Source organism: Chelmon rostratus, chromosome 17, assembly GCF_017976325.1.
Source record: "Chelmon rostratus isolate fCheRos1 chromosome 17, fCheRos1.pri, whole genome shotgun sequence".
In the NCBI taxonomy this organism is placed as follows: Eukaryota; Metazoa; Chordata; class Actinopteri; order Chaetodontiformes; family Chaetodontidae; genus Chelmon; species Chelmon rostratus.
The window spans coordinates 1,020,224-1,042,500 of record NC_055674.1 but is presented as its reverse complement, the minus strand read 5'-3'; the positions used below and the strand labels follow the sequence as shown (position 1 = coordinate 1,042,500).

General features: G+C 46.7%; 1 protein-coding gene across 4 annotated transcripts in view; it reads left to right on the top strand.

Annotated features, from left to right (window-relative positions):
* Nucleotides 1-22,277, top strand: part of LOC121620603 (caskin-2-like) — a 53,415-nt gene that overhangs the window by 27,271 nt on the left and 3,867 nt on the right. The window contains exons 6-21 of one of the 4 annotated variants that reach the window (XM_041956714.1): nt 3,993-4,088; nt 5,795-5,925; nt 7,602-7,710; nt 8,361-8,469; nt 10,061-10,155; nt 12,478-12,595; nt 13,118-13,291; nt 14,303-14,377; nt 17,154-17,290; nt 17,467-17,530; nt 18,003-18,100; nt 18,281-18,391; nt 18,699-18,800; nt 18,884-19,022; nt 19,114-20,817; nt 21,251-21,542. In XM_041956714.1, the coding sequence (XP_041812648.1) occupies nt 3,993-4,088; nt 5,795-5,925; nt 7,602-7,710; nt 8,361-8,469; nt 10,061-10,155; nt 12,478-12,595; nt 13,118-13,291; nt 14,303-14,377; nt 17,154-17,290; nt 17,467-17,530; nt 18,003-18,100; nt 18,281-18,391; nt 18,699-18,800; nt 18,884-19,022; nt 19,114-20,817; nt 21,251-21,542 (3,554 nt within the window). Of the gene's footprint in view, nt 1-3,992; nt 4,089-5,794; nt 5,926-7,601; nt 7,711-8,360; nt 8,470-10,060; nt 10,156-12,477; nt 12,596-13,117; nt 13,292-14,302; nt 14,378-17,153; nt 17,291-17,466; nt 17,531-18,002; nt 18,101-18,280; nt 18,392-18,698; nt 18,801-18,883; nt 19,023-19,113; nt 20,818-21,247; nt 21,543-22,277 lie in introns of all 4 variants that reach the window. The other 3 variants (XM_041956713.1, XM_041956715.1, XM_041956717.1) reach the window with 3 other exon arrangements.

Below are 22,277 nucleotides of genomic sequence, written 5' to 3'. Positions count from 1 at the left end.
ATTAGTACTTTAACTGCAGTGTTTTTACACACTGGTATTAGTACTTTAACTGCAGTGTTTTTGCACACTGGTATTAGTACTTTAACTGCAGTGTTTTTACACGCTGGTATTAGTACTTTAACTGCAGGGTTTTTACACGCTGGTATTAGTACTTTAACTGCAGGGTTTTTACACGCTGGTATTAGTCCTTTAACTGCAGTGTTTTTACACGCTGGTATTGGTACTTTAACTGCAGTGTTTTTACACGCTGGTATTAGTACTTTAACTGCAGTGTTTTTACACGCTGGTATTGGTACTTTAACTGCAGTGTTTTTACACGCTGGTATTAGTACTTTAACTGCAGTGTTTTTCAGTGTTTCTACACGCTGGTATTAGTACTTTAACTGCAGTGTTGTTACACGCTGGTATTAGTACTTTAACTGCAGTGTTTTTACACACTGGTATTGGTACTTTAACTGCAGTGTTTTTACACGCTGGTATTGGTACTTTAACTGCAGTGTTTTTACACGCTGGTATTAGTACTTTAAGTGTTTTTACACACTGGTATTAGTACTTTAGCTGCAGTGTTTTTACACGCTTGTATTAGTACTTTAACTGCAGTGTTTTTCAGTGTTTCTACACGCTGGTATTAGTACTTTAACTGCAGGGTTTTTACACGCTGGTATTAGTACTTTAACTGCAGTGTTTTTACACACTGGTATTGGTACTTTAACTGCAGTGTTTTTACACGCTGGTATTGGTACTTTAACTGCAGTGTTTTTACACGCTGGTATTGGTACTTTAACTGCAGTGTTTTTACACGCTGGTATTAGTACTTTAAGTGTTTTTACACACTGGTATTAGTACTTTAGCTGCAGTGTTTTTACACGCTTGTATTAGTACTTCAACTGCAGTGTTTTTACACGCTGGTATTAGTACTTTAACTGCAGGGTTTTTACACGCTGGTATTAGTACTTTAACTGCAGTGTTTTTACATGCTGGTATTAGTACTTTAACTGCAGTGTTTTTACACGCTGGTATTAGTACTTTAACTGCAGTGTTTTTACACGCTGGTATTAGTACTTTAACTGCAGTGTTTTTACACGCTGGTATTGGTACTTTAACTGCAGTGTTTTTACACACTGGTATTAGTACTTTAACTGCAGTGTTTTTCAGTGTTTCTACACGCTGGTATTAGTACTTTAACTGCAGGGTTTTTACACGCTGGTATTAGTACTTTAACTGCAGTGTTTTTACACGCTGGTATTAGTACTTTAACTGCAGTGTTTTTACACGCTGGTATTAGTACTTTAGCTGCAGTGTTTTTACACGCTGGTATTAGGACTTTAACTGCAGTGTTTTTACACACTGGTATTGGTACTTTAACTGCAGTGTTTTTACACGCTGGTATTGGTACTTTAACTGCAGTGTTTTTACACGCTGTTATTAGTACTTTAGCTGCAGTGTTTTTACACGCTTGTATTAGTACTTTTACTGCAGTGTTTTTCAGTGTTTCTACACGCTGGTATTAGTACTTTAACTGCAGGGTTTTTACACGCTGGTATTAGTACTTTAACTGCAGTGTTTTTACATGCTGGTATTAGTACTTTAGCTGCAGTGTTTTTACATGCTGGTATTAGTACTTTAGCTGCAGTGTTTTTACACGCTGGTATTGGTACTTTAACTGCAGTGTTTTTACATGCTGGTATTAGTACTTTAACTGCAGTGTTTTTACATGCTGGTATTAGTACTTTAGCTGCAGTGTTTTTACACGCTGGTATTAGTACTTTAACTGCAGTGTTTTTACACGCTGGTATTAGTACTTTAGCTGCAGTGTTTTTACACGCTGGTATTAGTACTTTAACTGCAGTGTTTTTACACGCTGGTATTGGTACTTTAACTGCAGTGTTTTTACACGCTGGTATTAGTACTTTAACTGCAGTGTTTTTACATGCTGGTATTGGTACTTTAACTGCAGTGTTTTTACACGCTGGTATTGGTACTTTAACTGCAGTGTTTTTACACGCTGGTATTGGTACTTTAACTGCAGTGTTTTTACACGCTGGTATTGGTACTTTAACTGCAGTGTTTTTACATGCTGGTATTAGTACTTTAACTGCAGTGTTTTTACATGCTGGTATTAGTACTTTAACTGCAGTGTTTTTACATGCTGGTATTAGTACTTTAGCTGCAGTGTTTTTACATGCTGGTATTAGTACTTTAACTGCAGTGTTTTTACTTTAGCTGCAGTGTTTTTACATGCTGGTATTAGTACTTTAGCTGCAGTGTTTTTACACGCTTGTATTAGTACTTTAGCTGCAGTGTTTTTACATGCTGGTATTAGTACTTTAGCTGCAGGGAAGGAGGAGAGGATTCCTCCAGCTGTGTGGCTCAGAGGAAGCAGCAGGAAGCAGGGCTGCATGTGATTGGATTTGTGGGGGTTCAGATGGTGGTAATGAGGTGGAGGATGGGTGGAGCTGTTGATTTGGGGTGATCAGACTGGAGGTGGGGGCGTTCTCAGCAGAACAGATGTGAGGGGATGTTTTGATTGATGAACGCTGCACAGGGTTTTTTTCATTAATCCCGCTGTTGTTTCTCAGGATTAAGATGAATGTAGGTGAGTCAGACTGTTCGTATCTGTGACCTCGCTGAGGAAGAGCTCATGTTAGCTGATGAAGACACATCACAACATCTTAAAAACACACTTCAGGTGCTTCTTGTCACCTTTCTGCCATCACAGCTCAGGATTCATCCTTTAGCACCAGACGGCAGAGTCACAGTTTGGACGAACTCGTTTCTAACTGAAGTCTCATTTTCTGTTAAATGGATCTACGATCAGAGAATTCCAGCCTGACTTCATCACAAATCAACGTGTTCAAACAATTTCTGCAAATCAGGTTCATCTTTTACCATTCAAGCAAACAATTCAAGGTTCAGTCTGTTTGTCATATAAGACATCAAAGAAGGCCAACAGGTACTTCTGATACTTGAAGTACTTCTGATACTTGAAGTACTTTTGATACTTGAAGTACTTCTGTTACTTGAAGTGCTTCTGATACTTGAAGTACTTCTGATACTTGAAGTGCTTCTGTTACTTGAAGTGCTTTTGATACTTGAAGTACTTCTGATACTTGAAGTGCTTCTGATACTTGAAGTGCTTCTGTTACTTGAAGTACTTTTGATACTTGAAGTGCTTCTGTTACTTGAAGTGCTTCTGTTACTTGAAGTACTTCTGATACTTGAAGTACGTTTTTCTTCACTGCAGATTTTGGAGGCCGGCTGTTCCTTGGCGTGGAGCACGCTGGCGGTTGGGATGAAGTGTTCTTCCACTGAGCGTCTGATCTGTGGCTGCGTCTGCCTTCGTGTGTGTGTGGTTTTCAGGCAGCGTGTGAACGTTCTGCATGACGGAGCAGATGTTCACGACATCATCCGCCTCCCTTCGTACCGCATTGTAATTTCTGTGCACAGACGTGTGGGCTGCGGCCCTGCAGGGTCCCGGCAGAGTCCCTGCTGTGTGTTTATGCAGCCTGTGCGTAACACTTGACGTCATCTGATTGGCTGAGCGGCGGCGAAACTTTATCCACGTTACAGCATCGAAATAACAAGACCCTCCGAGGACCGAGACACCGCCTCGCTCCGCAGGTGTTCCTGTCTGCTGAACACATGGAGTCACGCTAACAGTTTCCCCCTGCTTTAAGTCTTTATGCTAAGCTAGGCTAACCACGTCCTGACTCCATCTCTGTACATCAGTCTCAGACAGGAGACTGAGCTGCACGTCTTTAAATACTTAAGTGGTATTATTTCTGTTCAGTGATTATGATCATTGTTAAATATTTATTTTTTATTACATTTCTTTTGCTTTATGTCATCACACACACACACACACACACACACACGTTTGTACTGATTTTTCCTCTTTGCTCTGAACTTTGTGTTGTTCAGATCTTCTGTGACTTGTTGTACTTTTCATTCATTCATAAAATAAAAAAGCTGTTTGCTTTGTTTGTTTTCAGTCGGAGATGTTGCTGCAGCATCAGTCCAACCCCTGCCTGGTCAACAAGGCCAAGAAGACTCCTCTGGACCTGGCCTGTGAGTTTGGAAGAGTCCAGGTGAGCGCCCGTGTGTTGAGGGTGGTGTGTAGCCACAGGTGGTGCGGGGGTCAGAGGTCAGGCTGAGTGTCCTGGGAATCGGTTGGGGTCAGTGTCCAGCTCAGTGAACCTTGTTTGAGAACTGATGGTCTGACAACACGCAGCCACAGCTGGACAAACACACACACACACACACAGGTTTGATTGCGTTGGCACGGCGACTTGTCTGTGTCCGTCAGTAAACATGGCTGTTATCTTTGTCGACTCTTCCTCCCTGTGTTGATCTCTCTCTCTCTGTAAACCAATCAGACGGACGTGTTAATAAAAGTAATCCAGAGTTTATTAACAGCGAGTGTTTCCTCTCCGTCTCATTTATTATTTATTAACACATCTGGAGATATGTGGTTTCCACTGGACAGGTGGAGGATGAAACACTGTAATCTGAAAAGTAACTAAAGCTGTCAGACAAATGTAGTGGAGTAAAAGTACTTTTTTTACATTCCACCACTGGTTGTGTGTGTGTGTCTGCGTGTCTGTGTGTGTGTGTGTGTGTGTGTGTGTGTGTGCACGTGCGTGTGTATTTGTGTGTGTGTGTGTGTTTGTGTGTGTGTGTCTGAGTGTGTGTGTGTGTCTGTCTGTCTGTGTGTGTGTTTGTTTGTGTGTCTGAGTGTGTGTGTGTGTCTGTGTGTGTGTGTGTGTGTCTGTCTGTCTGTGTGTGTGTCTGTATGTGTGTGTGTATGTGTCTGTGTGTGTGTGTGTGTGTGTGTGTCTCTCTCTCTCTCTCTGTGTGTGTGTGCGTGTGTGTGCGTGTGTGTGTGTCTGTGTGTGCGTGTGTGTCTGTGTGTGTGTGTCTGTCTGTGTGTGTGTGTGTGTTTGTGTGTGTGTGTGTGTGTGTGTGTGTCTGTGTGTGTGCTCGTGTGTGTGTCTGTGTGTGTGTGTGTGTGTGTGTCTGTCTGTCTGTGTGTGTGTGTGTCTGTGTGTGTGTGTCTCTGTGTGTGTGTGTGTGTGTGTGTGTCTGTCTGTCTGTCTGTGTGTGTGTCTGTATGTGTGTGTGTATGTGTCTGTCTGTCTGTGTGTGTGTGTGTCTGTGGTGTGTCGACAGCAGCTGTTGTGTTTCAGTTCATTCTGTTTCAGCTTCACACTCTTCATCAGTAGAAACTCTTCATTCAAACACACAAACCTTTATTTCACTGAACGTCAGTCGTCATCATCACTGATTTAAAAGAGGTTTTATTGTCACCTGACCTGATTCCTGAACACGATGCAGAGATCTGCTGCGTCCACACGCCTGCCGGCTCCCTCCGGGGGGGTCGTCCCACCCACTGTCAGAAGGTGGCGTTAGCTGTCATCGCTCTGCGGAGGTCAGCAGTCACGTGTAGGCGGGTCGCAGGTCTCTGATTGGCTGCTCTTAAAACATCAACTTACACTTAATTCGTTCATCAGCTGATGACCTGCTGCGTTTCCTGTTTCACACCTTTACACAAACGCCGTGAAGAAACACGCCTGCAGAGACGCAGACAGACGTTTTAATGCTGCAGTGAACTTCAGCTCCAGCTGTGACTCTGCTGCCAAACATCTGGGATCATTTGTGGTGTTTGGGGTCTCTGCAGGATGACCTCATGCTCACCTGCAGGGTGTGTGACGCTGTTCGTTAGTCCCAGTTGTTTCGGCAGAGTTTTGGCGGTACTTGGTGTCAACTTGCTGTATCCTCTGCCCCCCCCCCCCAGGTGGCCCAGCTGTTGCTCAGCAGTAACATGGTGGTGGCGCTGCTGGAAGGAGAAAGGAAGGAGCCCACAGACTCAGCCTTCACCACGCCGCTACACCTCGCCGCCCGCAACGGACACAAAGACGTCATACGGTGAGACAGCTGCCGTGAGCACGCACGGGTTCAGGTCTGCTTCCTGTCCCCAGAGTCCAAACGACACCAGGAGCAGACCCACCTCGGTGCTGAAAGCTTCAACTCTCCTGTGATAAACCGGCAGTGAATGGTGATCCAGGATCAGTTCAGAGTGTCTGTCTGCAGAGGCTGCAGAGGGCTGGACCCCTGTGGTTTGTGGTTGTTAACCACTGAGCCACACGTTCTGTGTGTGTGTGTGTGTGTGTGTGTGTGTGTGTGTGTGTGTGTGTGAGGTTGTCTCTTCTTCATGCTTCACATTCCCAGCAGAGCTCTGAAATACACCACAGCCTCCCTGTGACCCAGATTCAGTGCTCTTATCCCTGATACGTCCCTGTGCGTGTGTGTGTGTGAGTGTTTGTGTGTGCGTGTGCGTGTGTGTGTGTGCGTGCGTGTGCGTGTGAGTGTGTGCGTGTGAGTGTGCGTGTGCGTGTGTGTGTGCGTGTGCGCGTGCGCGTGTGTGTGCGCGTGTGCGTGTGCGTGTGCGTGTGCGTGTGAGTGTGTGCGTGTGAGTGTGTGTGTGTGTGCGTGTGTGTGTGCGTGTGCGCGTGTGTGTGCGTGTAATGTTTCGAGTCGTCACATTTGAAGACTTTCTGTTCAGAGACAAACGTTCACGCGTCAAACAGACTAAAACACTGAAAACCAGAATAAAGTCGGTTCAGATTTCAACTCGTTTCATTAAAATTCACTTTAATACAAACAGAAACACAGTTAGTGTGCAGATACGATCAAAGCAGAACATCCCTGGATCCTTTACAAGTGCTCCTAAAAGCTGTTAGACCAGGTCCTGTGATCTGGATTTGTCTGTACTGGTTCCCCATCAGATTCAGTTTCAGAGTCAGAATCCAGTTCTTGTGGTCCCTTATAGAGGTCTGCAGGGTCAGACAGCTGCCTGTATCAGCAGGTCTCTGAGGTCCTCCGACCAGGTTTGATGGTTCTGGTTCCTGTGGACTGCAGATCTGTAGACTCCTTTAAAAACCAGCTCAGGACCTGTTCAGACCAGTTTGTGGTGTTTTATTCCTCCTCAGTCTCCTGAGTGTAGTCTCCACCCGCCCTGATGGAGCCTTCCTCACATTAACACATGAAACTAACAGAAACGTCAGATTTCCGTCCTGTTTTCTAGATTTTCTGTCACTGTTTCAGGTTCCACCAGCGCTCTTTTAACTCCGTCTTCTTCTGCAGTGGTGTAGCGGCTGTCTGACCAGAGAAGTGGCGCCACCTGCTGCTTATCTTGATGAACCGTCTCTAATATTGTCGTGACTGCAGTGGGTGGAAACATGAATTAACTTTTTCTTTTTCTTCAGCCGGTTTTCTCGAAACTCGTTTAACATTTGCGATACATCTGAAACCCGCTAGTGAGACGCTTTGAGTCCTGAGTCTTTAGATTTGTCTGTCGTTTCGATCACCTGAAACAAGTGATTGACAGCGACTCACGACACCTAAACCCACCGGTGTGATTCACATCCACTGTTTTGTTTTAATTCCGCCTGACGCGAAACATTTGGACACATGAGAAGTGAAAAAACACTCGTGACTCATCTTAAACAAACTCCCTTTTAAATCAGGCTGACTGTAGAGCTGAGGACAGCAGCGTTCAGGTGCAGGACTCACAGGTGGATCGTGTCTCTGTTCTGCTCCAGGCTGCTGCTGAAGGCCGGCATCGACATCAACAAGACCACCAAGTCTGGGACGGCTCTGCACGAAGCCTCTCTGTACGGGAAGACGGAGGTGGTCCGACTGCTGCTGGATGTAAGTTCAGAACACGCGCTGTTACCTGCAGGAGTGATGTCAGCTCTTACCTGTCAGGCAGGTAGCAGGTGTGTCAGCATGTATGCGATGGTGGACGATAATTGAAACATCCTCATCAGTGTTTTTAAATTTTCTAAAACAGATCACTCTGTAGACGCTGGCGCCACCATGAGGCCGACATCTTTGGTCCAGACTGAAATGTCTCACAGCTGTTTGATGATCTGAAATGTTGTTCAGACCTTCATGTCCCCTCAGGATGAACTGTAAGATCCTCTGACACTTACCTGCAGAAGTGATCACAGTCCCATCAGCCGAGGCTGGACGGCTACGTATTAGCATGCTAAGCGGCTAAGATGACGAACATGCTCGACATCAGCGTTTTAGCATCATCACTGTGAGCATTTTAGCACTTAGCTCAAAGCACCACTGTGGCTGAGTGCAGCCTCTCAGAGCTGCTAGCATGACTGACACTGATGGAGTCGTTCATCTCAACTTGTAAACTGTCATCAGTTAGATTCTAGTTAGTCCACCGGAAACCTGCTGTGTTGATAACATGTATGTGCTGCTTCACTGCAGTACTTTAGGAGGGTTTCTAACTCATGAGACGGGTTAAAGAGCAGAGGTCTTTGTCCTGTGTGTTGTCCCCGCAGGCCGGAGTGGATGTGAACATCCGTAACACCTACAACCAGACGGCGCTGGACATCGTCAACCAGTTCACCACGTCACACGCCAGCAGGGACATCAAGCAGCTGCTCCGAGGTCAGACACTGCTCTTCTTCTACTCCTCTGTCTTCACTTCCTTTGACTTCTTCTCTTGTTTCCTCTGTGGACGAAGCTTCACCTGATTCACGTTATTCAGACGGCAGCTGTGTTAAAATTTTAGGTTGTGTAACGTTAAACTCGTATCAGTGAGCTCGCAAACTTCAAAGACCAGACAGAGCTGTGTGTGTGTGTGTGTGAGTGTGTGTGTGTGTCTGTGTGTGTGTGTGTGTGTGTGTGTGTGTGTGTGTGTGTGTGTGTGTGTGTGCGTGTGCGTGTGTGTGTGCGTGTGTGCGTGCGTGTGTATATATATATACTGTGTGTGTGTGAGAGAGAGTGTGTGTATATGTATATTCTGTGTGTGTGTGTGTGTGTGTGCTTGTGTGTATCTGTGTGTGTGTATTTGTGTGTGAGAGAGTGTGTGTATATGTATATACTGTGTGTGTGTGTGTGTGTGTGTGTGTGTGTGTGTGTGTGCGCTCTCTGCTCTGTAATCCTGCAGTCTTTTGAAGTTCCTGTGGGAACAGACTGAGGGAATAATGAGCGGCTGTGTTGAAGAAGTGATTTAAACATGGCCGCCTTGTTTACTGCAGCAGAGAGACGAACGACTCGTACACACATGAATCATCGACTCGTACACACATGAATCATCGACGTCGTGTTCGCGGCTTCGTGCGGCCGTCACTTCTCTGTGGAAACGACCGAGTCAGTTCAGACTGACTGAATCGTCACTGAAGGTCTCACTGCTGCGTTCAAACGTCTGCAGTTCAAAAACAATCTCTGTCTTATTTTGATGAAAGTGATCAGCGTCTTATTTTGGTAACCAGCACAGCCTTCCTGAGTTTTTAGCTTTTAGTTTAATTATTTTGGACAATTTAAGAAGATTTTTCTGAACAGTGAGTCTGTTCTTTATTTACGTTTTTCTTCTTCTCTTTGGCTTGAACTGTCCCCTCCAGGGACAAATAAAGTATTTTGAATTGACATCTGCAGCTCCACGCTCCACTGGAGTCCTCGAGTATCGTAGAAATCCTTCACGTTTACTCCTCAGGATGTGCTTTCGGCTGGTTTAGAGTCAGTTTCTGCTGCAGTACGGATCCACACACCTCCTGAGACGAGTTTGTACAACATGTCGTTGCTCATGCTGAACAACAAGTAATCTGCTGCAGCATGTTTGAATCAGAAGAGTCGTCTCAGGGAGGATGTTATTCTCCCTTCTTCATTCCTCTGAAGTGTTAATGATGAATGAACGATGAATAAAGCTGCATTCTTTCAGCCTGCAGTCACTCTTCATACGTCTTCGCCTGCACTCGTCAGTGTGGGGCTAAATGATGAACCAGCGGCAGACAAAGTCCCTGATGGTGTTGGATTGTGGAGAAAGTTTGATATTTGTTGGACTCATTCATTTTAAATGAGGCTGTTTCGGTCAAAAACAAAGAGAATTTCCCTGAAATAAAGGAATTTAAATGTAAAAAATAAGATAATAGATAGATAGAAGATAATAAAAAGTTGTGTAATGGTTTAGAGGGTTGCATTTTCTGGTTCAGGTCTTGTTCCTGACCCCCCAAAATCTAACTGTCTGTTTCGTCAACAGATGCGACGGGTGTTTTGCAGGTCAGAGCTCTGAAGGATTACTGGAACCTCCATGATCCAACTGCCCTCAACATCCGAGCCGGAGACGTCATCATGGTGAGACGCTCAGAGATCACAGACACGTGACTGATGGGTGTTCACGCCTTTTATTACAGTGAACAGAAAGTGACAGGCTACTGCTTCAGGCTAAAGCTAAAGGCTACTGCTAAAGCCTACTGCTGCAGGGTACTGCTAAAGACTACTGCTGCAGGCTACTGCTTCAGGCTACAGCTACAGGCTACTGCTAAAGACTACAGCTACAGGCTACTGCTAAAGCCTACTGCTGCAGGGTACTGCTAAAGACTACTACTGCAGGGTACTGCTAAAGGCTACGGCTACAGCTACAGGCTACTGCTAAAGACTACTGCTACAGGCTACTGCTAAAGACTACTGCTGCAGGGTACTGCTAAAGACTACTGCTACAGGCTACTGCTTCAGGCTTCAGCTGCAGGCTCCTGCTTCAGGCTACTGCTAAAGACTACTGCTACAGGCTACTGCTAAAGACTACTGCTACAGGCTACTGCTTCAGGCTACAGCTGCAGGGTACTGCTAAAGACTACTGCTACAGGCTACTGCTACAGGGTACTGCTAAAGACTACTGCTACAGGCTACTGCTAAAGACTACTGCTGCAGGGTACTGCTAAAGACTGCTGCTACAGGCTACAGCCACAGGCCACTGCTAAAGACTTCTGCTACAGGCTACTGCTAAAGGCTACAGCTACGGGCTAGGGCTAAAGGCTATAGCTGCAAGCTACTGCTAAAGGCTACTGCTACAGGGCACTGCTAAAGGCTACTGCTACATGCTACTGCTACAGATTACTGCTGCAGGTTACAGCTACTGGCTTCTGCTACTGGCTACTGCTACAGGCTACTGCTAAAGGCTACAGCTGCTGGCTACTGCTACCAGCTACAGCTACACTCTACAGCTACTGCTACACTCTACAGCTACACCTACAGGCTACTGCTACTGGCTACTGCTGCTGGCTACTGCTACTGGCTACTGCTACAGGCTACAGTTACAGGTTACTGCTACATGCTACAGCTAGTGGCTACTTCTACAAGCTACTGCTACTGGCTACTGCTACAGGTTACAGCTATTGGCTACTGCTACAGGTTACAGCTACTGGCTACTTCTACAAGCTACTGCTACAGGCTGCTACTATAGGCTACTGCTACAGACTACTGCTACATGCTACAGCTACAGGCTACTTCTACAGGCTACTGCTACAGGCTACCACTATAGGCTATAGTTTACAGCTACAGGCTACTGCTTCATGTGGATTCAGATCCTTCACTTCAGTAAAGGTACTAATACCACATACTACATACTACAAGTAACGGCCTTCCTTCACAGCCACATTTCAGGAAAAGAATGTAAAAAAAATGCAAGTCTCAAAAGTAAAAGTAGTCACTGTGGCGTAAAATCACTACATCTGGAGATACGTGGTTTTGACTCGACATGAACACTAATAATCTGTAGTAACTAGTAACTAAAGATGTCAGATTGATGTAGTGCACTAAAAAGTACAGATGTAGTGGAGTAAAAGCATAAAATAGTATAACATGGAAATACTAATAAAGTACAAGTACCTTGACTTTGTACTAAGTACAATATTAGAGTAACTGTACGTCGGACTTCCTGTCAGTGAGTCAGATGATGAGGAAAGATGAAGGATGTTGATGTCGAGACGTGTTCTAAACATTCAACATGTTAACACCTGTAGGTGAATAACACCTGTAAAATCCTTTTTGTCTGCTGACTGAAGCTTCTGCCAACACAACTGAAGCTGAAGCTGACAGTGTCACTGACTGGATCACTGACGGGGTCACTGACAGTATTACTGACTGGATCACTGACAGTATTACTGACGGGCTCACTGACGGGGTCACTGACGGATGTAAAAACATGCTCCAGTGGTTTCTCTGTGTGAGGTTTGAGGGTCTTTAGCTGAGTTCCCTGAGTCTGACCCTGAGCCTGACCCGAACCCTGACCCGTCGCGATGAGTTCATCATGACTCCTGAACACGGTGTGAGGACTCTGCCTGAGTTTTTTTTTTTATTTAAGTAGTAGTCAATGAAATGCAGATCACACAGGTTAAGTTTCAGGAATGAGTTAATTTTACTTTTATGATCTCCTTCAGTCCGAACTTTAGTTACTCGTCACAGTTGACAGCGAGGCGATAACGGCGGTTGATTGATCCGGTTTAATTTTGATCAGATTCAGTGTGAACGTGTTGTTTCAGTGTTTGATGTGATGATCTGAAGGTTTCTCCAACTTGTGAGGAGAAAAGAGGAAAGCTGATATTTACTCACTTATTTTGGGTGGGGGGTTGATACCAGGTACCGGGGGCCCGTAGTGACCCGTCTCGTCCCCTGCAGGTGTTGGAGCAGCACGTGGACGGACGCTGGAAGGGCCACATCCACGACACCCAGAGAGGGACGGACCGAGTCGGCTTCTTCCCTCCGTCCATCGTGGAGGTCATCAGCAGGAGAAACGGTAAGTCACGCGGTGAGGACGTCTCTGAGGAGACGCAATTAAAACATCCGGTGGTTAGAGGTCATGTAGGACACACAGGAAGTTAAGCAAGACCTGGTCCTGGAAGGATCGGTCTGGAGATTTCTTGGTTTGTGGACCGCAGTGGAGGTTTATGGTGCAGAGGAAGAAGATCTATCGGGCTGATGCACACAGAACCGTTAGCGGATCCGTTCAGTGCTGGTTTGAGTCTGAGTGAACGCCAGCAGACCCGTACGAAGGCCATTAACTGGACTGGTTATCACTCCAGTTCAGACCTTCATCACCTCGTACAGGAGGTGACGGACGTTAACAATCCTCCATGGTCAGTTACAAACTAATCCGCCTGCTTCCAGACCATCCCATGCTCCTGCCTCCTCACCCCTCCCTGCTGCATCCACCTCCCCATCCATACCACGTAATGACTGACCTCCACCTCTAACCATCAGCTTGATAACCTCGCCCTCCCCCCCTCCTCCTCCTCTTCCTCCCTGTCTCGCCCTGTAGGGGGCACCCTGTCCCGGCACGCCTCCCTGCCCACCCAACGCCAGCAGCTGCTGTCCAGAGCCCCCCTCTCCTCCAGCCTCAGCTCCGCCCCTCAGACCGACGACTCCTACACTCTGTACGCCCCCCCCACCCACGTGGTGCTGCCGCTAGCCAACGGCCTCACTGCCAGCACAGGTACACACACTCAGGACACACACACACACACACACACGCATTGACTCGCAGTGAGGGTCTACATGTGAGATGATCAGTTTACGTACATGCTGACTCATGATCTGGATCGTGGAGTGTATCGTGTGTGCTGATCCAGGACCCGTCACACCCCCGATGTCCCTGATGCTCACTGTTGTGTGATTTTAGATATATATTTAGACTACTTCCAAGAACACCAAGTTCTTGGTGATTGAAGGTATTGATATTGTCCAATTGCTCTGATCAGGATTACTGATCACTTATCTGCAGAAATGTTTCTAACCCTGATCCTGAGTCCAACAGGATGTAATCAATCACTACTCTGCATGAAGGACAAAGATCTTTCTTTCATTTCCACTGTGAGAGTCCCAAATCACAGACCAGGTCCAACAGATTCCTCCTCAGACAGAGACCCAGTCAAAGCCATTTCAATCTACAACCTCGATTCCAAAAAAGTTATCAATAAAACCAGAATCAGTCATTAATAATCAATCTATGTTTCCTGACACCAGTTTCCTGAAGTGTTCCTGAGTCCAGGTATTAATCTCTTCATCCAATCACATGTTCACAAAGTGTTGACCCTCGCTCCATCCTCGCTGTGAACCACTGAGCCTTTCAATCATGATGCTATCACCTGTTACCAATCAACCTGTTTACCTGTGGAATGATCCAAACAGGTGTTTTTGGAGCGTTCCACATCTTTCCCAGTCTTTAGCTGCTCCTGTCCCAACGTGTTTGAAACGTGTTGCTGCATCAGATCCAGAATCAGCAGATATTTACAGAAATCAATGAAGCTGATGAGCTCAGACAGTAAATAAATTGACTTTGTGCTGTTCTCAGGTGAGTTTTTGTCAAAAGGGATATTTTTGGTTTACAACTTGTCCCAACTTTTTTGGATTTGGGGTTGTGATCTTTGTCCTCCAACCCACCTCACCCCCCCTCAGTCTATCCCCCCGACAGAACCCAGTCCATCAGAGTCTTTGTGTCTGATAGGTTTGTCTCCGAGCCGCCTGTCTCAGTCTGAGTTTCCCTTTGAGGACATCTGGGTTCTCAGGGACTCGTGTCATGGTAAGAGCCCCCGAATGACAGCTTCTCCTCCCCGGCTGTTCTGAAGCTGCCTCGCTGCCCCGCTCAACGCTCTGCATCAGGACCTGACACACCGAGACAGCTAATCAGAGCTACTGTCCATTAAATCTGATGGCTGTTTTGCCTTCGCCTAAAGTCGCTTGACATTACCTCATGTCGCTTCACATTACCTCATGTCACTTCACATTACCTCAGGTCACTTCACATTACCTCAAGTCACTTCACATTACCTCATGTCGCTTCACATTACCTCAAGTCGCTTCACATTACCTCTTGTCACTTCACATTACCTCAAGTCACTTCACATTACCTCATGTCGCTTCACATTACCTCTTGTCACTTCACATTACCTCAAGTCACTTCACATTACCTCAAGTCGCTTCACATTACCTCATGTCACTTCACATTACCTCAAGTCGCTTCACATTACCTCAAGTCACTTCACATTAGCTCATGTCGCTTCACATTACCTCATGTCGCTTCACATTACCTCAAGTCACTTCACATTACCTCAAGTCGCTTCACATTACCTCAAGTCACTTCACATTACCTCAAGTCACTTCACATTACCTCAAGTCGCTTCACATTACCTCATGTTGACTCACTTTGCTTCACATTATCTTAAATCTCCTCACTGAATTTTATGTTGCTTTACATTTCCTCATATCCCCTCACATGACCTCATGTCGCTTCAGATGACCTCACATTGCTTCACACTACCTCATGTCTCTTCACATTACCTCATTTTGCTTTACATTACCTCATGTCACTTCACATTACCTCAAGACACTTCACATTACCTCAGGTCACCTCAAGACACTTCACATTACCTCATTTTGCTTTACATTACCTCATGTCTCTTCACATTACCTCATGTCGCTTCACATTACCTCTTGTCACTTCACATTACCTCAAGTCACTTCACATTACCTCAAGTCGCTTCACATTACCTCATGTCACTTCACATTACCTCAAGTCGCTTCACATTACCTCAAGTCACTTCACATTAGCTCATGTCGCTTCACATTACCTCAAGTCACTTCACATTACCTCAAGTCGCTTCACATTACCTCAAGTCGCTTCACATTACCTCATGTCGCTTCACATTACCTCAAGTCGCTTCACATTACCTCATGTTGACTCACTTTGCTTCACATTATCTTAAACCTCCTCACTGAATTTTATGTTGCTTTACATTTCCTCATATCCCCTCACATGACCTCATGTCGCTTCAGATGACCTCACATTGCTTCACACTACCTCATGTCTCTTCACATTACCTCATTTTGCTTTACATTACCTCATGTCACTTCACATTACCTCATTTTGCTTTACATTACCTCATGTCACTTCACATTACCTCAAGACACTTCACATTACCTCAGGTCACCTCAAGACACTTCACATTACCTCATTTTGCTTTACATTACCTCATGTCTCTTCACATTACCTCACATTGCTTCACACTACCACATGTCTCTTCACATTACCTCATTTTGCTTTACATTACCTCATGTCACTTCACATTATCTCATGTCGCCTCATGTCACTTCACATTATCTCATGTCGCCTCACCTCACCATTTGTTGCCACGTTCCACTTCACATTGTACCTTGTCACCTCTTGCCATCTCACGCTGTTTGACATCAACACATCGTCTCACAACACTGAAGCGGTGATGTTGCCACGCATTGCTTGTCGCTTTATGTGTCAGTGTCAAAAACACAAACTTGCTTCTTAGTGACCGTCCAGGTGGGAAAAAGTGATGTCAGACAGGTGTAAATTAACAAAGCACACTCATTACTAAAACCAAAACTACAGGTGAGGTTGGCAGACAGACATCTTGGTGTGTCGGGTCCGAACACTTTGTATGATTCACTGTATCGTCTGCTTCAGGCTGCCATCAGAGCGACTGGCTATCAGTTATCCCTGTTGTTGTCCTCACAGGTGCCACAGGGGGGCGACACTAGTTCTTGTTTGTTCTTGTTAGTTTAACTGTCACACTGCAACATGTTTATGGAGGCTCAGTTTAACTGAACTAACTCAGGGTCCTCTGATGTCACTGGATAAAAGCCCTCAGTGGATTCTTTATGTCACCCATGAAGATTTTATAAATTTGTTTTTATGTAGTTACGTGTCATTCAAAGTCTCAAAGCCAGAACTAATTTGCTCTATTTTATACCAAGTTTTTAAAACTGTCACTGAAGAGGTTTAGCTCAATAATTCTGCTACGTTTGGATATGAACTTGCTTGCTTTTTTGAATTTTAAAGGGGGGGTTGAGGTATTTTCTACTTGTTTTAATTCTACCATTCATATCATTTATCTCAGGATGTCGTGTCTTAGGTCTAAAACTGGAAAGAAAAGCGACAGTTCGGATTGTGATCCCAGTTTATACCAAACCACACTGCTGTTCACCTGTGATCAGACTGTGTCGTATCAGACTGTGACAGTGCAGCATGGGAACAGTGAGTGGTGTTCTGCCCTTAAAGCCTGATGCTGCATCACTGTCATTAATGGACTCCTGCCTGCAGCGGTGCTCCCCTGCTCTGCCACAGCACAGCTTTTAGACCAGAAGCCTGCATCCCGCCCGTCACCCCCGGGCCCTTTGGCCCCGTTCTCCCAGCCTGCTGAGAACCGACAAAGAGCATCCGCTGCTTCCCACAGCCCGACGCCGATCCCCTTTGCTGTGCTGGACGGTTCGGCTTGTCCCTCCTGGACGTCGTGAACTCACTTTTGTTCGTGTTTTTTTGGTTGCAGCTGGAGACAGAAACAGTGTCGGAAGCACCGGCAGTGTTGGCAGCACCCGCAGTGCCGGGAGCGGCCAGAGCACCGAGAGCAACAACGCACCCAACGGACTCCAACACAACACCGGTCACCATGACAACGCCAACAAGGTACAGTCAGCCTGATACGCCTGCAGATCCGTCGGCTTTTAGTGGTCTTTGGTTTAAACAGGCAGATCTGTCCTCCAGCCAAGATGTGACAGATATGTATGATTCATATTCATTTAGCCAGCAGCTTGAGCGCAGTTCTAAAACTTGCTGCTTATTGATTGTATTTTTGTGTGCAGCCGGCGCCCCCTGCTGTTGATTCTGGACGCTCAGACCTCAGCACACAGCCTAGTCATCCTGCAGGTACTTTTCTCTTTAAGCATCCTTTGCATCAGGTACTGTAGTTACAGCGTCGATGCTCTGTGAAATTAAGAAAAACAGAACTGTGTGAGGACACTTTTGTCTTCACGTGAGACTTCCGTTTCCATCCATGGACATCAAAATGTGTTTGTTAGGAGCTGCTGTTGTCCTAAGATAAGATAAGATAGAGATAAGATAAGATAGACTTTATTAATCCCCAGCTGGGGAAATTTGGGTATTACAGCAGCAGGTAATAGCATAAAACAAAATACAAAATAAAAGCTGAGTATAAATATACGTACATATTATACAAGGGACTATATAAAAGGAAAATATGTGGAAAAAGTAATATTGTATGCTAAATCACACATCAGTGCAAACAGCAGTCTGGATATGAAAACCAGTGCTACATTAACTCCTTGGAGGATATTCACAGTCAGAAGGTGAGACGAGGTGTGCTGTGATGTCATTGCAGGTGGGACTCCTCGGAGGCAGACGGTGACGGTGCAGAGGCCTGCGGAGCAGAGTTTCTCCCACCAGTTTGTTCGTCCTCAGCAGCTGCTGGAGGGGAAGGTAAAGATCAGCACACAACCTCGTTATCAGCTGTCTTCACGCTGTCTTACTCTATTGATCCGTTTTTGTTAATATTATTTGGACAGTTAGAATTCTGTCCAGTGTGAGGAAGATTTATTTCCATCGTGGATCTCAGGAGTTGAATATGGACGGTGTGTTTGTACTTGGCGTCTGTTGTAGGATGCAGAGGCCATCTATCAGTGGCTGAGTGAGTTCCAGCTGGAGCAGTATACTGGGAACTTCATCAGTGCTGGTTATGATGTTCCAACCATCAGCAGGATGACTCCTGAGGTGAGCAAAGACCGTTATGGAGTTCAACCTGGTTGTTTGTGCAGCATTCATCAGCTGATATTCATTTCTGTTTGACAGGAAAAGTTCATTGACTTTGTTAAATTGATTGGTTTGCTGACATTGTGGTTTGAACACTAACCTGTAGAACTGACCTGTAGTCACATGTGATGCCCCTGAAATATTTTGGCCCTCTTTGGTGTGAAGTCAAATTGTGCTGACTGTAAACCACTGTGTAGAACTCTAATCTTATAGCAGGAGTACTGTGCTGATGGACTTGCCGATGTCTTTGGTCTTGTTGTGTCTGCAGGATCTGACCGCCATCGGAGTGACCAAACCAGGCCACCGCAAGAAAATCTCCCTCGAGATCAACAACCTGAACATCCCTGAATGGCTGCCAGAGTACATCCCAGTAAGTCTTCCTGCTGTTTACTGGTGAAACTGACTCCCAAACACTGGGATACCACCTGATCTGAGTGATCTGTTCTTTCTCAGTCTGATCTGGGCGAGTGGCTCAGCGCCATTGGCCTCCCACAGTACCACAAAAAACTCTCTGAAAATGGCTACGACTCCATCAGCATCGTCAAAGACCTCACCTGGGAGGATCTGCAGGAGATCGGCATCACCAAGCTGGGTGAGGACACGCATGTTCACATAAAGACTCAATGTGACTGCTGAGACCAGTGTTTTTTACTTCTGCCGTGGCGTTTGAATTGTTCCTCCAGGCCACCAGAAGAAGCTGATGCTGGCCGTGAAGAAGCTGTGTGACATCCAGAGGGCGATCCTTCAGGCTGAATCAGGCCAAGGCACGCTGCGTCGCAAAGCCCCCGGAGCCCTGCACCTGGTTGCCATCGAACCACCTGACACTGCAGGTGAATGCTCTTCTCCTCACACCCCAAAGATGCTGACCTTCCAGGACAGCGAGCTGAGCACTGAGCTGCAGACGGCCATGTCCAGTCACTACGGCGGCTGCGAGGAAGGCTTCGCCATCAAGAACGCAGTGGGAATGTCCCAGAGCCAGGAGAGCATTGACACCCGGTCCAGAGGCTCCGGACGCTCCCAGGAGCCTCCCACAGCTTCCGTCACCCCCCACAGCTGGTCCCAGGAGAGCTTGGAGGGCAGCCCTGCCAAGGAGAGGAACCTCCCTGAGGGCTGGGACCAGAGGCCTCTGCAGCAGCAGGCGCTGCCCAAGCAGGTGCCTCTGGGCACGGCAACCGTATTTAAGTACCCAGCAATCCCAGCCAAGCCCAAGCTGCCTGGATCTCAGGGTCCCTCACCTCATGGCTCCCCAGCATTGAAGGGTTTCAGCTACTTGCATTCTCATTGTGGCTCCACAGACCTGAGCTCATCTCCCAGGCCTGAGAACCACACCATGACCCTGACGCCGCCCAAGAAGCGCACCCAGAGCATGACCCGCTATGCTCTGTCAGATGGGGAGCCTGATGAGGATGACGAGGAGGCATCATTTCCCTCTGGAAACCTGTCATCCTATGCCACCTTGACCCGCAAACCCGGCCGCAGCCAGTTGGCTCGATTACAGTCGAGTCCAGAAAAGAATGGCAACGTGGGACGCAGTCAGTCCTTTGCAGTTCGCGCCCGGAAAAAAGGTCCTCCTCCGCCTCCTCCAAAGAGACTGAGCTCAGTGAGCAGCACCACCAGCGGGGAGCTGAGCGACAGCAGCACAACGTCGTCTGCTGGCGGGGCGATGACGGACAGTCCAGTGAGCGTGAGGAGCATCGCAGCCTCCTTGGAAGGCAGGACAGAGGGGAAGAACCCTGCAGGGCTCAAACCAGACCACATCCAGCAGGAGCCTCCTTCCCCCTCTCTCAGCTCTGCAGGGCAGGAACCCAGAGAGGCTGCTGGGGTGAGGAGGAGGGTGCAGAGCGAGTGTATTCCCACCCAGACCAGCAGCAGTGCCGAACCAGATCGAGTGGTGAAGTCTGATTCTGAGGAAGAAGAATCAAAAGGTAGCAGACTGGAGGGCTCCTCATCCCCTCAGAACAGCTCCAGTGAGTGCATCCCCTTCGCTGAGGAGGGCAACTTAACCATCAAACAGAGACCTAAAGCTCCGGGGCCACCCAGGGCTGAGGCTGTGCTGGAGCCTCCAGAGAAACCAGCAGCCAAGAACCTGGAGGTGCCCGAGTTTAATCTGAAGGAGTCAGACACGGTGAAGCGCAGACATAAACCCAAAGACAAAGAGCAGGGAGGCGGTTCCCCCAACAGAGAGGAGGCAGGGGCAGCTGGGTCAGAGTCCAGCAGCAGCAGGCCTCCGTCCCAGAGCCAGGAGGAGGTCAGTCTGAGGATCAGTGAGGCCAATCTGGAGAGGCCAGCCAGCCCAGCAACAGGATCTCCCATTAAACCTCCACTCTCTCCAAAACCACCTGCTGTGGCCCCAAAACCAATTCGCCACAGTCTGCTGGCAGCACAAGGTAAGGAACTAGCAGTACCTATTGCACCTGTCTTAGTGGTCTTGATGTGTATTTGAAGTAAAACAGAACAAAACTTGACAATTTATGAAGCCTGAATCCAGTGTTAACTCTGACCTAGAGGAACTAACAGAAAATAAAGTATTTAATCGTGTCTCCTCAGCAGCAGTACAATTCTGCACCTTGAGGTGGACTCGCTGCACTCAGCTTAGGACTTGACTTGGGAATTGTTGCTCGTGACTAGAGACCTAACTTCGGACTTTTTAGTTTTGTTTCTGCACTTAACTTGCCCTTTGCTTGAGATTTGCTGCTCTAGAGTTGGGACTTGTTGGTCTTGAACTGGAATCTTTTGGTCTTGAACTGGAACCTGTTGGTCTTGACCCAGAACTTGACCCTGGACTTGCTGATATTTTACCTTTTTTTGTCTCTTCAGCAGCTGGACTCTCCTCTCCATCTGTGACCGTCAGTGTGGTTCAAAGTGTGGCCTTCACCTGTCCGTCCTCTCCTGCTCATGGGCCCCCAGCTCCACCTCCGGCCCCTCAGGCCCCTCAGAGTCCCTCTCTGACAGCAGCGAGACCTCAGGTGTGTGTGGTGGGTCCCGGTCTTGTCCCTGAGTCATCCTGCGGGACTGAAGTGGTTCAGCAGAGACTAGATCAGACCAGCACCTCTCTGGAAGCAGCTCTGAAGGCCGTTGAGAGAAAACTGAACCTGGAGGACAACTCAGACAGGTAAGACCGTCAGATGTAGTCTTCTAGGTTTCCTGGCTGTAACATGAGTAAGAATCCTGTTTAGTGTCCTGGTTTTGATCTTGGTGACATCTCACTGGTGTCACATAAGGCCAAATCTTTAGGTTTATAACTTGGACCTGTGGTACCCAAACGTTTTGGATCGGGACTCCTTAAACCAGGGGTCACCAACCTTTTTGAAACTAAGAGCTACTTCAAGGGCACTGAGTAATGCAAAGGGCTACCACTTTGATAATACACATAAATAACAAAGTTACACAGTGTACCTTTAAGTTGATATTATTATTAATGATATTCTCTGTGAAGACACTGATCGCATATGATCCATCACAATAGTTATTCAGAATGATTAAAGAAGGTAGGAAACAGATAAATTTCAATATGCAATATCCAATTGTTTCATTTTCAAATGATCACTTCATGTGACATGTACTGAAGTGTCTCTCCACGTTGTGCCGCTCAGCCGTCGCCACAGTCGCACCGCAAATGAGACACGCAGTTTTCTTTCACGTTAATAAAAAAGAACTCTTCCTCCCATTCACTGTGAAAATGATCAGTTTTCTTCCTTTTTTCTGCTGTTTTTGTGGGTAGAAAACGCGTTCGTCTCCTCATCTTTGCAGCGCTCACGAGCTCATCTCACAAAGCTGCTTTGTCATGCGCACTAGACTGACCTCCGACCCAGACTACGTCAGAGTTCGTATATGAAACTTTTTTTAT